Source organism: Rhipicephalus microplus, chromosome 1 (assembly GCF_043290135.1).
Source record: "Rhipicephalus microplus isolate Deutch F79 chromosome 1, USDA_Rmic, whole genome shotgun sequence".
Classification (NCBI taxonomy): domain Eukaryota; kingdom Metazoa; phylum Arthropoda; class Arachnida; order Ixodida; family Ixodidae; genus Rhipicephalus; species Rhipicephalus microplus.
In genome coordinates, this window is record NC_134700.1 from 250,883,251 (window position 1) to 250,896,828 (window position 13,578).

The 13,578-nt window shown below is 43.2% G+C and overlaps 2 protein-coding genes across 3 annotated transcripts in view; one reads left to right on the forward strand and one right to left on the reverse strand.

The window, feature by feature from the left end:
- alpha-Catr (alpha-catenin related) overlaps nucleotides 1-711 on the reverse strand; it is a 129,071-nt gene extending 128,360 nt beyond the window's left edge. For both annotated transcript variants that reach the window (XM_037434947.2, XM_075893108.1), the window contains exon 1: nucleotides 625-711. The gene's annotated coding sequence lies outside the window, so the exon portion shown is untranslated. The remainder of the gene's footprint in view (nucleotides 1-624) is intronic.
- A 430-nt stretch (nucleotides 712-1,141) lies between these two features.
- On the forward strand, nucleotides 1,142-12,117 carry LOC119186272 (uncharacterized). The gene is made up of 9 exons (XM_037434961.2): nucleotides 1,142-2,352; nucleotides 3,090-3,257; nucleotides 5,536-5,703; nucleotides 7,173-7,385; nucleotides 8,581-8,722; nucleotides 9,184-9,218; nucleotides 9,522-9,638; nucleotides 10,138-10,260; nucleotides 11,930-12,117. The coding sequence occupies exons 1-9, from the start codon at nucleotides 1,279-1,281 to the stop codon at nucleotides 12,083-12,085; spliced, it is 2,196 nt and encodes a 731-aa protein (XP_037290858.2). The 5' UTR covers nucleotides 1,142-1,278; the 3' UTR covers nucleotides 12,086-12,117.
- Nucleotides 12,118-13,578: the final 1,461 nt, after the last annotated feature.

Consider the following 13,578-nt stretch of genomic DNA (forward strand, 5'->3'; position numbering starts at 1 on the left):
ATAACTTTGATAATCGCGCCTCTCGTAGAGGCAGTGATAATCGTCCACTTAAACAACAGAGAACGAAACGTACCTTCTTTCGGAAAAGTCATAAGTGAAGAGCAAAGCACCATACGGTAACCTGTTTTCAGTCAGCTCCGAATTTAACGCTAGCGGAAACGAAATTGAGCGCTCTAACAGGCGAATTTTTAACACGCAGCTCACAAACCCGACAAGTAAGCGACGATTTCAGCTCTTTCAACGTGCCCGCCGCAATCGCTCGCTTTGGCGGAAAGGTCAAGTGCTGGACCCCGGAGCCGGTGTTTCCAGGAATCGCTCCTAGAAAGCATAGCGAAAAGCTTCTATTTTGATGGTTTACCCGAGCGATACATTTACGCCGAACAAACCAGTCATTTGAATTCACAGCGAATCGCGCGAATCATTGCTATCCGAGCAAACAGCGAGCGCGCCCGATGTACCGGCGATGGATCGTCTGCGTCCAAGCATCGATAGCAGACGAAAATGCGCTCGTCCAGGCACGCGAGCTGCGATACGAGCGAGTTTGCACACTTGCCCCGTATCTAACGAGGCGTCAAACAGCGAAAAGGAAACCCTGTCAAACAAAATTGCCCCGGCGAGTCTCACCTGTTGCACCAGGGGGGCGATGGTCTTTTCGATGGACTTGATTTTGATGTCCAAATTCCAAGAGTCCGACCCACAACAGGCCGCAGCCATTTTGGCAAAAACAGACGCCAGGGCAGCGCTTGGGTAGACTGTCGTGGCGCTGTGGTCGCACTGTTCGATGAAAGAAAAATGCTACAAAGCTACGGCATTTTAATTATCCAGCTTTATTTTTCTCTTAATGTCATAGCAACAATGCCGTACTGGACAAATAGAGCGCATTTTTTCTTTAATATTTAGCACCTGTGATTTGACATATATGACTTCAAAATTAACTTATTTTTTTTAATTTGATGCAATCAGTTGCTTGCAATTTTTTTCTCTAATTTTTCACTCACCTAAACAAAAGTTTTTTTTTTTCAAATTTGTTTCACGGTACATTATTTTTACGTTTTACCTAAGTGCATTGTACGCAAATACTTTATTATCATCAGTTTTAGTTGACGAAAAATATAGCTGCTGGCAGCATTGAGAGGCAGTAGCACGTGTTTGTGTTTACGTTTGGTGGTCGTCTAGCTTGTCTAGCTGTAGCAGCCGTGTTATAGAAATCTAAACCAAACGCACGGCCGTCTTTTGTGACTCTTAAGTCAACTCGCGGTTTCATGTAATGAGGAAGCAATGACATTAACGTACGCTGGAAGTGAAGATCGCCTTGCAGGATCGCAGGTCTGTGAGGTCCCCGTCGCACACTTAATTTCGATGAACTGCATGCCACGGTCGCTCGTCAAGGTGTCTGTGCTCGGAAAAGCGTACTTATGCGTCGTCTACCCTCACCGGTTCACGAGTGACGTTGTCTACGTCGACGGTACAGTGGAACTTCAGAATAATGATGGCGGTACTAGGGACAACACCGTTCTTGTCGAACCTCTCGACAAAAGTCAGCCTGCCGACAGCGCTGTTGTGACGGTCGTGCTTCGGTCTGTCCATGATTTGGTCAAGTGGCATGGAGTGCGCCAGGAACGACTTTCCTACTGGCTGTCCAAAATCTTGCGGAAGTACTACGTGAAAAGTGGGTCGACGTTTGTTTGCCCTTCTAGTCGACCTCTCTCTCGCTTATGTGCGGTGCATGCAATCGTCGTCGACCAAGTCTCGCCGTCGTCGGCTGACGCCTGCAGAGTGACAGCTAACACCAAGTTAACGGTTGCAGGCGTCACATACAGCTCAGCTGCGGTCGATCGTATGGTGTTCTCAGACATCTGGGAGCAGACGCTGCGAGAGCCAACGGCACTGCTTGGGAAGCTGTGCATGTTTCCGCACACGTATCCTAAGACGCTCGAAGCGGTCGGGTTGCGACTGCACCGCGGAATTCTCCTAACGGGACCTCCGGGAACAGGCAAGACCAGCGTCGTTCGCCATGTGGCGCAGAAGTGCGGTGCTCACTTGCTGACCGTCAAAGGACCGGAGCTATGCCGCTCAAGTCCCGGAGAAAGCGAGGCCCTGCTTCGGTCAATTTTTTCAGAAGCTGCGACGCTCAGCGAAGTACTGCCTTGCATCGTGTTAATCGAGGACGCAGACCTCCTATGCGTCAAAAGAGGTTCGGCTTCGTCGCAGCACGCCAACAGGCTGGTCACCCAGTTGCTCACGCTCATGGATGGCATGGAAGACAGGAGGCGCGTTTTCGTTGTCGCTACGACGACACGACCGAACAGCATCGACCCGGCCATGCGGCGGCCGGGACGCTTCGACAAGGAGGTGACTTGTTTTCCTGTTCAAAGTGCAGTTGTGATACGCAAGTTGGTCCAACCTTATGTGGTATTCATGGTGAGGTCGAACACCTGATTTAAATCGCTCTGACTACATTTGGTTGCAGTGGTATCTGCCACCTTCAATGCTACACAGAGACATACGTTGCACGGAGACCATGCAATTGACCGTGATTGACCGACAGGACTTGATATTTTTATACGTAAATGTAATTGGGCGACAGTAGTAAAGGAACACCTGGATTTTTCTTAATATACTGCTCTTTATGTGCAGAATATAATATTTTTTAATTAATGAAGCAGCTCTGGACAGGGCTTTTAAAAAATGCCTCTTCTCTTCACCCTGGCTTCTAGAGCAAGAAAACTTATACATGGCTTATGGTGATGGGTGGTCAGAGCCCTGTATTGGAAGGCACTGCTAACCATTACTGCACCTTGCATTTATCTTAGGAAGCCTCGGTGCCCTCCTATGTTTTATGCTGATTATCTGTTTCTGCTTCTGCACCAGGTCTAGAATGTTCTTTAATTGCACTACACATGGTGTTTAAGTAATCTGCATACAGACCCGCAGTATGTGGCATAGCATGGGGCTTCGGCCGCACCACACACATGCAGCTGCATGATATCGAACAACAAATTTGGTGTTTAGACATATAAATTGCGGCAGAACACCAGTTCGAATTTTTCTTTGGCCTGTATAACTGCTTTGGACTTATTATCTTTCAGTTGTTTATTGGTGCTTTGTCAACACAAGAGAGGACCGACATCATGAGGACTGTTGGAAGTCAATTAGGCATTGACTTGAGCCATCTTGTGCTACCAACAGCCGGCTTTGTCCTTGGAGACATAATGACTCTTCTTCGTGAATCTCTTATGGCTGCCATAAAGCGAACTGTGAGTTGACTTTGCAACTTTGCTTTTAAGCTACCCTACTAATGCGAGCTTTATTAATAAATAGATGGTCTGTCACGGTAGATCAGTGGTTATGGTACTCGGGTGCTGACCTAAAAGTCATAGGTTCAATCCTGGCTTTGGCAGGCACATTTTGGTGCAAGTGAAACGGCAGAGGCCTGTGTTCTGTGCAATGTCTGTGCAAAACACCAGATGGTCAAAACTTCTGGAGCACTCTACTACAACATCCCTCATAATCATGCGGTTGTTGGGGGACATAAAACTACATTTATTATTAAGTCAATGAATGAAACAGCACTCACGATGGGATGACATGAAGACACACGCACGGTTCTCACTAACAACCAAGGTTTATTGTCAAACAAGCGCATATTCTATCGGAACTAGGTATCTCTGTGGAACATGAAAACACATGCAGAAATGCACATACATGTGTTACAGGCCATGCTACAGCTCGAACACATCAGGAGGCTGTTACACTAGTACCACCAAGATATCTAATTTCACTGCAGTGAAGGAGAATAGAAGGCACACTTGCACTAGAAACACCGTGCGAATGTGGAAGGCTTCACTTATCTAGTGTGTGTGCTGCTCATTATAAAGCTCCATGACCATGCACTTATCAAGAATTGGGTGACATCCGCAATTTTTATGATTTTGAGCTGAATGGCTGGAAACAAAGCCTTTTAGAACGTAAGCATTCTACCTCAGCTGATCATGTATACATTAGCCTGTTTGGCCACCGTAAGATCGCCTCAGGGTCAAAGGTATCTTGGGCACAATCACTCACACATGATTGCACGATCACCTGCCCACATTCAACATAGTGCATTTCTTATTGCATGCTTGCTAAATTTTTAGGCCCTTCAATGTTGACGCTGTAGCACACCACACTAAGCTTGCCACATATGCAGAGCACAAGCTTAGCACCTATTTGGCCAGCCACCTTTAGCTTGTGTGACACCTCATGCAAGGGTGGCCGTTGGTGGCTACTTTGCGCCAAGTGGGCTACTTTTTTACCCACTCAGTATATTCTATTTTCACTTAACTTGTGGTTTTAGGAAATTTTGCGACCTCCTGATTTCATAAAACACTGAAGGAGTGCCATTTTGACATAACATTTTGATGAAAAATAAGCAACGGTAGAGACTTATTGTGCCCTCTAACAATAATTGCCATATATTCTCTGTGCACTTCTTTTTTGTAACACTGCATACCCAATACCTTCTGGTCTCGATTAGCATCTGCTAGTCAGCATTAAAAGCAATCATTACAGGAATGTAGCAAGTGCAGTATCAAAAAAAAGTTCTATGCGAGATACAACATGCAGTTATTGTTTTTGTGGCAATATTGTTGTTACCTTAAAACCTGCTTCATGCCCAGAGCCATGCTGCACTTCGAGCATATTTTAAGGTAACCGAGTTAGAAACAATATCGTTATTTCTTACACTGATGAAATTGAGGCTTTGTACCTTAAGCGTGAAGTCAACTTATTCTTAAGCAGTTTAAAAATTCTGTGTTGGTCCTCTTTCAAGTTCAGAAAGACAGGTCATTGGCAGTCGCAATTTCCTAATTGAGTGGGTCATCTCATGTCAACGAGATTAATCAGTCAGTGAGAAAATTCGCTAGTGAGGTTTCTTGACTTTCAGAAGCGTCATCTGTCAAGAGGAGAAAAAGAAAAGACGCAACTTCTGCAGCCCTAGTTGGGAGCACAGCTCAGCGTCTGACCTAGCACTGTAGCACAACATTGTTTGCCCTTAGTGCCCTTTGAGTTCAATAAACAACCAGTATAGCATTTCATAAACATGTTATGAAACATCTTGTGTCAGTTATTTTTCTACCATGGACTGCTATCTAAAGAAGCATTAGTTTTGGCAGCTTTTGTTGTGGTTTAGTACTGCATATGTACCAATGTATGTAACTAAATTGTGGTGCCAGTGTACTAGCTGAAATTAACAGAAAAATATGTGGACCTGGGAAGGCTGCATGTTTTGGGACACATATAAGCAATGGTTAGTTAAAGCAACAGAATAGAGACTAAGAAATAGGAAACATAGCCAAAGGTGGCAATGTGTCAGATAGGGGGATGAGATAAATTAACTTGCAAGCGTAGAGTGGAATCAGCTTGTGCAGGACAGGGCAAATTGTATATGGAGAGGCCTTTTTCTTGCATTTGACATAAAATATGCTGATGCTGGAGATGTGACTAATATTCACATCACCGTTTGTTCTAATTTGCATATTTTCCATCCCATTATAGCCTTCAAGTGACAAAGAAGCACTTGTTACTGTCGAAGACTTCAAAACTGCTCTTACAACTGTTCAGTCAAACTTGAACAGCCGTCTTGAGTTTGCAGTTGAAGTAGTTCCACGATTTTCTTGGAAACAGCTTGGAGGCATTGAATGCTTAAGAAAGAAACTTCAAACAGTGAGTATTGGAGTGGTTTTCTTTTAGGTTTTTTTTATTTGTTGTGTAGGCCAATATTGGGCAAATAGAATCTTTCTGCGGGGTGACTCCAAATCATGTAGCTGATGGGCAATCAGTGCAAAGGAATAGTTTTATAGTTTGATGTACTTGCAAGACTTGTGAAGATTAAGTATATACATTATGTGGCTCAATTAAGACCAATCCATCTTTGCATGTTAATATGACAGAAACATTAATTGGAAGGTTAACCAAAGCATAGTTTCTAAAGATGCGCCGGGTCCCTCAGATTGTAAGTACATGGAAACAGGCATTGATGTGACTGAAATAAGTTGTAATGGTGTGCACTGCATCAGGTGTAAACAGTGCTTGACCGCTTATTAGCAACCTTGTTTCCCAAGAACTCTGATGTGCTGTATCTCTGGCTGTCTATAAGTTCTGTGGAATGCCACATTACAGAAGCCTTGATAAGTTTAGCAGGAATGTATTTTTTTCTGCCCAAAACTTGGTTCACCATCTTTTTAGGATTACACATTCGGTGTGATCTATCCACCTTCTCACCAGACTTCGTGTTGGAGCGACATCTGCGTGCCTCGAACTAACTTTTGAAAGTAGCAGAGGTTGCTGATTGGGTGCCTTGTGTGTTTTGATGTTGCAAGCTTGAGTACATGGGTGTTTGAGCTTCATGTTGTGGTTTGACCAAGGCTCTTTCGTATTGGTGGTAATTATGCACGAAATCCCTTTTACAGAAATTTCACACTAGCTTCCTGAACCACGTCTTTATTCATACTTATGGCTCAACTTCAATATTTCTTTTTCCGAGTATTGATAACAGCACCTAAAACAATACTACTATTTAATAATCCCCTATTGAGTCTTTAGGGAAATAAAGAAATGAAATGAAAGTTTGTTTTAAGCAGTGTCCTACTTGGTCATGTACCGTGAATTTGCCCCCATTTTTACATCTTCTGTTCCATTTCCAAGAACAAGGAAGGTGCAAGAGGATTTGGCTTTACCTTTCACTACCTCTATAATAAAATCAGAGAGGAATTGTCTTTATTTCAAAAAATGTAACTTTAATTTGAGCATGCCTAAGTGTAGTGTTAAACATTACCTGTCCAAGCAGAATTATATCATGCTCCGAAACTCTCTGCTTGCGCCATGCCACCTGTGCAGGTGCTGTAGCACAAGAATAGGCACCACACCAACTGTGCCTATTGTTATTGAGGACATCCATCATCAGCTGTAACAGCTGTGCTGCTCACCTCACTCACCTTGGCACTCTGCCAACTTTTATCTCTGAGCTTCATACACTTGCATTGCAAATCTTCATTGTAGGGTTGTGTATGCTCAAATGTGAAAGAGTGCTGAAGCATTGACACCATACATTTCCATGTGCAGCAGACATAGCTTTGTACACTTTTTACTGCAATAAATTCATGCTCGTACCTCATACCTGTGTTGTTATGTAGGCCATGGAGGGCCCTCTACTGAATCCATCGGCCTTTGGGCGGCTTGGAGTGTCCCAACCAAGAGGTGTGCTTTTAGTAGGATCTCATGGATGTGGCAAGACTGTCATCGCTCTTGCAGCTGCTAGTAGTTGTCCAGGTGTCACACTCTTTTCTTTGGGAGCAGCTGACGTCTACTCCCCTTTCGTTGGGGATTCAGAGAAGGTTGTGTCTGAGGTAAGCTTAAGTTCTGCTTGTCTGAAAACCCCGCTTGAAAAAAAATGGATGCATCCACGACTCATTGCTATGGGCTGAACATTAGGGCCAGGTCACTGCAGCATCATGTACAGTCCTCACAGATTGAAATCTGATAATTTAGGGCCATGTAATGCAGATATTTTTGTTTACAACACCTTCTATTTGTGTGACATCAGCATAATTTTGGCTCAAATCAGAGCCAATATTGTGTCTAGTGGCCAGCTTCATAGCGGCATGCGGTGGTGGTCTCGAGCATTTGCAAATACCAGTCTATATATTGAAAATATTGATGTTGTGTTGCAATCGATAGGCACTGTACAATGTGCATGGCACATAATGAAAGCATAAACTATGCTTGTGCATGCTCTGTTACTGTAGCTTTGTATCCTTCATGCTGATATCAAATTTTGTGGCCAAGTCAACTTCGTGATCAAAATCAAGATTGCATTTCTTGTACGTGTTGATGCCAAAAATATCATGAAATTATCATTTTAGGCAATGTGGCAATGGGTAACGAATTCCTAAATGTGTCATTGCAAATACATTTCATATTACTTGCATATATGGCTCAAAGATAAAAACATTGCCCACTTTGCTACATATGCAGACATGCATATGGATGCACGGGCATTCTATTTCTTTTGAACTTTGGAGTCCATTATATGAAAATCGGTGCTCTAAATAATGAAAAACTTAATTGAAATAGTATTTTTGTGCTACACAAGACCAACACCGAAACTGCAAGGCTCGTAAATACCTTTCAAAGAAAGATATAGAGTAACACAAGGGTAATACATGATGGTTCAGCGAACTGGGAGCGCGGGGGTAAACACAGACACAAAGCAAAGAGGAGGCACACAGCACGAGTGCTCGTGCTGTGTGCCTCCCCATCTTCTGAATGCATTCGCACCGTCTCTAAAAGAGTAAGTATGGTTCTTTTACTTAAGGTTCGCTTTTTTTAGCTTTTTACCTGAACAGATGGGAAGTGGATAATGGTTCAGATTGCAAAGCTGTGAGAGGAGTGCATTCCTGGTGTAAAGGTCATTGGTGCCTACCATTATACAAGAGATGTGCCCATGTTTTCAAAAAAAAAAAAAAGAAAGTAATATGGCGTTTTTTAAGGTTCAGTATGCCATTTTGAACCACCCTTGCTGTTGCATGCTGCAATTCGCAGGTCTTTCGGCAAGCAAGGCTTCGAGCACCTAGCGCCATCTTCATGGATGACTTGGACACTCTTGTCGGTCGCAGGTCCGGAGAGCATTCAGGATCACAAGAACGCATTCTCTCCGCACTCTTGTGCGAGATTGATGGGATCGGTTAGTGAAATACACCATTTTTTTCATTTTGATTTATTCGTACCTCAAGCAGGCCCATAGCCAGGATTTTTCTTTGTTTCTTCTTCTTCCAGGGAAGGGGGCACTTGATGAAGACCTTGACTATTTAAAAAAAAAAATGCCTATTTTCATCATTTTCTTTAAGAGTATTTTCTTTTTCCCTCTCCATCAGAATTTCGGGGGATGGGGGTGGCTAGGACACCTGCCCTTGCTATGGGCCTGACCTCAAGGATCTTAGAGAATTATTACCATACATGAGAAGTGGGCAAAAGAAAAAGATGACAGTTCACAGTCAACATACCTAAGTAAATTGGTTCTTACTGCTGTTTCAAGCTGAGTGCAATTTTTTAACGTGACAGATGAGACAGACGGGTTGGAAGGTTTTGAATGTTTTGAATTTGATTTTGAATGCTTCGATCAATTATATGATGTACTGCTTACAGGTAGTGGAGTGCTTCAAAGGAGCGGACACACTCAGGTGAGTTTTTCTCAATGGAAGAATATATTTGGGAGTGCACAATGCAGGGAAGTACAGCAATTGGTGGTTAGATTAACCAGGTTACAAGCACACTTTGAGAGTCACTCGCCAATTTAAGTTATCTTATTTGACTGATTTCCCAAAATTGCTTCAATTGATGAGCAGTAGTCTGAACATAAAGCAATGTTACTAGAACACATACAATCAAAAAATTTAATTTCTTGCTGTCAGCGCATGCATGAAAGTGTGCGGTGTGCCAAGATATCAAGCGCAACAAATGAAGGCACGGTTCTTTGGTCGCAGGATCAGCAGAATGTCATCTTGGTAGCTACAACAGCCAACCCTGATGCAGTTGATGAAGCTTTACTAAGACCTGGAAGATTTGACCTGATTGTCTACGTTCCACCACCGGATGCTCAAGTGATTATGCTAATGCTTTGTCCAGCAACCATCTATGGTCTTTTTAGGACTAACAGCACTGCTTTTTGCAGTTTTCTGCTCTGCAGCAATGGAGAGTTATCATTCAATAAAGTATCTCAAGAGTAGTTTTGCTGAAAATTACACTTCACAAGTAAATGCCTAACTTACTCTTTCCCAAGAAATGCATGCTAGCTCTACAGTACAATGAGTGGGACCTGATCCCTGCTTCATGGCTACCCGATTCATCACTTTCTGCTCCATTTTTTTGGTTTGTGAAGTCTTTTTTTTTATCACGCGACCAATGTTTTCTTAATCTTCAATTAAATTGCCCCAACAAAATTTACTAGATTATTTTTTTCATGAATAAACACTCACAAATGACTTCTTCTGCTGCTTTTTGCCTTATCGTTCTTAATTGAAAGAGGCCTTCGTAAGACCAAACTATTTTCGCACCACTTGAGCAATACAGGTACTCAATACGTTGATTGTTTTCTTGCAGACTCGAGAACAGATACTCAAAGTTAGCACTGCAAAAATGGCACTAGGAGATGTGGACTTGATGTCCCTTGCAAACAGAACTGAGTACTTCACCGCAGCTGATCTTGTGCATCTTTGTCACGTGGTAAGTGGGAACCACTCATTTAGTTTTAGAACCATATGCAAGATCATATGTGTGCAGTAATTGCAGTCTAGACATGCACTCTCTTTTTTAAACATTCAGAGCATTATGAACATTTAGGAAGCTATGTCAGAACTCCTTACTGTAAATTTGAGGTAAGATTGGAGTATTACTTCATATATGTGTGTGTGTGTGTGCGTGCATGCGTGCGTGCGTGTGAGAGAGAGAGAGAACAGAGTAGGTAGGTGGGGTTCCCATTTCGGGGCGCCACTGGTTTGAGAGGCTTACTGCGCCTGGTCGAAAAGCATTAGCTGCACCCCGAGATCATCGCTGGCAAGCAGAGCCCTCTACTGCTCCCCTTGGGAATTTTGGACAGGTATTTGCAGCAAGTTAATTTCAGTTGGCCTGTTCTGGCAATGATTCAAAGGAAGATTGGGATATGTGTGTGTTTGTATAAGTGTGGTGGACCGTACTACTCAAGTCCTTGGTGCTCAAGGATGTCTCGCATTAAGAAAGTGCACTCAACCGCTCGGCTTGTAAAACCACGAGCTGCGCCATCTGTTTTTATTACCACCGAGTCCTGCGTGACCTAGGCAGCAGAAGGGAACCGACCTATTTGGACCCGACCTAATGCATGATCCTGTGTTAGGTCGGGTCGTAATAGGTCAATGTTGTTGCATGATAGTCTTCCGGTGAGAAGGAGTCCACATGTCACCTTGGAATGTGTAAGAGCAAGTGCGACGGCTGAAGCCTCAGCGGTATATGCGACGCAGCTCGAGCCGTGGCACAAGTCTGAAAGCCTTGTTCCGCGGCCGCTCCTACATCTGTGAGGGCTTACTTGTTTGTACTGCATCTGGCGACATCTGCATACACCATGTCTAGGTTGCTCCCGAATTGCCTCTGTAACTTGCAAACACGAGCGCTCCTACGACCTTTGTTATATTGTGGGCTCATATGTCTTTTGGGGATAGAGGCTACCGTAATCCTTTCATGTAGCTGTTAAGCCATGGACTCCAGTTATTCTTCTACATACTGAGCTGGGCAACTGACATGGCATAGCAATTTTCTCCCAGGAGGGGTTAGGCTAAACCTTTTTCCGTTGAGAAATCAATGAAAAACAGCCACACCGCTACATAAAAGCAATGAAATCTCTATGTGTATCTGATAACGGCATTGAGTGATGCAGTACTGTTCATGCTTGAAACTATACAACCCAAAGCCAAATCTGGGTTCTCTACTCAGCGCCTGCCATTTTATAGGCAATATTTGTGCGCCTTGATGAGCAGATAAAATTGCTATGCTACCTGCTATAGGTTCAAGTCAAAACAACTTACTACAGGTTGGTGGGTTCAATGGAACCAGAAAGGCAAAACTTTCTGGAGCTCTATAAGGTGACCTATTCAAAAACAAAAGCACTAAAGTTTTATAGCTGGCATCATTATACTGGTCAGAAAAACTACATATAGTCCCCTAAAGCATGAGTGGCAGCTTTGTTTCGCCCTCAAAATGTGGAACTTTCTAAATAAATGTTTGATTTTGTATTTATTCACTTTTCATTTCATTGTTAGAGATTATTTATTCAATCTCTTGAATAAGTCCTATTTTACATTTGCTCAACCCTGCTAAGGCCTGTCCTCTTCCTTGCAACCTGAACTTTGCTTTTCTTTTTCAGGCTGGCCTGCAAGCCATGAGTGAACTTGGATTTAGTGCCCCTTGTGTAGAACAGCGGCATTTTGAAGAAGCTCTTAGCAGAACATTTCCATCACTATGCCCACAGAAAGTCGAACACCTGCGGCAACAATGTGCAAAGTTTTGCCTGGTTACGTGACCAATAAATTTTCTTCATAGATTTTTTAAAAAGTATACAGTTTGGCAAGAACACTTGTGCCATAACATGTGTTTCTTGTATGTGCCTTGATGGAACAGTTGTTACTGATACACTCTGCATCAGACTTTAAAGGGACACTTATTAGGACAAATTATGGTGAAAAGACTAGTTGAACTAAACTTTACTCTTAATCTAGGTTGGTACAAAACAGTGAATGGACAATACGTGTGCCTGCTGTATTGGCACTCCTCTACAATGTTATCCATACTTGCATTCAGATTTGTTCAAGTTGAACGTGCACCATCTTGTCCAGCATTTGTATACTGCTATAGTAATATTTGGGGTTTAACGCTCGAAACCATGATATGATTATGAGAGATGCCATAGTTGAGCGCTCCAGAAATTTCGACCATCTGGTGTTCTTTAGTGTGCCATGACAACGCACAATACACTGGGCTCTACCATTTCGCCTCCATCAAAATGTGACCATGACGGCCAAGATCGAACCCACGGCTTCTGGGTCAGCAGCCGAGCACCTTGGCTGCTATTCCACCGAGGCAGACTTTCTATACTATTCATTCATTCACAAAACTTTATTTGTGTCCTGAAGCCCAGTCTTTTCAGACCGAGGCGGGCCGCGTCCACGTCGGTACCGTCAGGCCGAGCCTTGTGGCGTCATCGTGGACCTTCTGGACTGCCCGTTGTTGGTCTTGAAAAGACGCGCTTCGCACCATCGTCTGCCAGTAAAGCCATTGTTCTTCGGGGTCGGCGAGACTCGCGGGACAGCCCGCCAGCATATTGCTACAAAATATTCTGAAGTACCCAAGTCATAACTTTCACTGAGAATACAGCTGTCAAGAGAAAAAATTATATCGTAGTATAGAATTGTGGAGTCGCCACTGTGACAGTATAGTATTAGCTACCACGCCATAGTGTGTCCCATTCATACATGGTAAATTGCAGGCAACAATCAGAAGTTGATTAGACTGCATTTGAGGATGATAGAAAATGCAGTGCTGACAATCTTATTGGAATTTTTCCGACTTGTTGATACAACCTCTACATGCTGCTTTGTTGAAACGGGTGCGATTAACTCTCTCCACAAGCCTTCTATTTGAACCAGGCAGTAGTGTGCCTGGCACATCACACTCCTATATCAGGAATCGGGCTGCCCTTCCAGAGTGCAGTTTTATTCTAACGAATATTGTGAGGTCGCTAGATATGCTGTGATTGTCTCTTGCTCGTAATGGTAAGACAAGACATGATCATTGTCTTGATAGAACTTCAGGTTCTCCAGAGACCGTGGAGAAAAAAAGAAGGTAGTGTACAAACTAAAAAAACCTTTTTCGTATCTCACACCTGCCAGCCCTTGTAGCTTAAAAATTTTAATATCCTATCAGCTTGATACCCAAGAGGTGAGCAAGTAAAGGAAAACACTAATTTTTATATTTGCCTTAAGCACACATTTTTTATATATTCCACTTGCGCATTAT

Bases quoted from the DNA above. Each gene is read 5' to 3' on its own strand.
- LOC119186272 (XM_037434961.2), top strand. From the start codon at position 1,279: ATGACATTAACGTACGCTGGAAGTGAAGATCGCCTTGCAGGATCGCAG. The intron at 8,723-9,183 runs GTTAGTGAAATA...TACTGCTTACAG, and splicing joins GTGCGAGATTGATGGGATCG to GTAGTGGAGTGCTTCAAAGG. The intron at 9,219-9,521 runs GTGAGTTTTTCT...CTTTGGTCGCAG, and splicing joins AAAGGAGCGGACACACTCAG to GATCAGCAGAATGTCATCTT.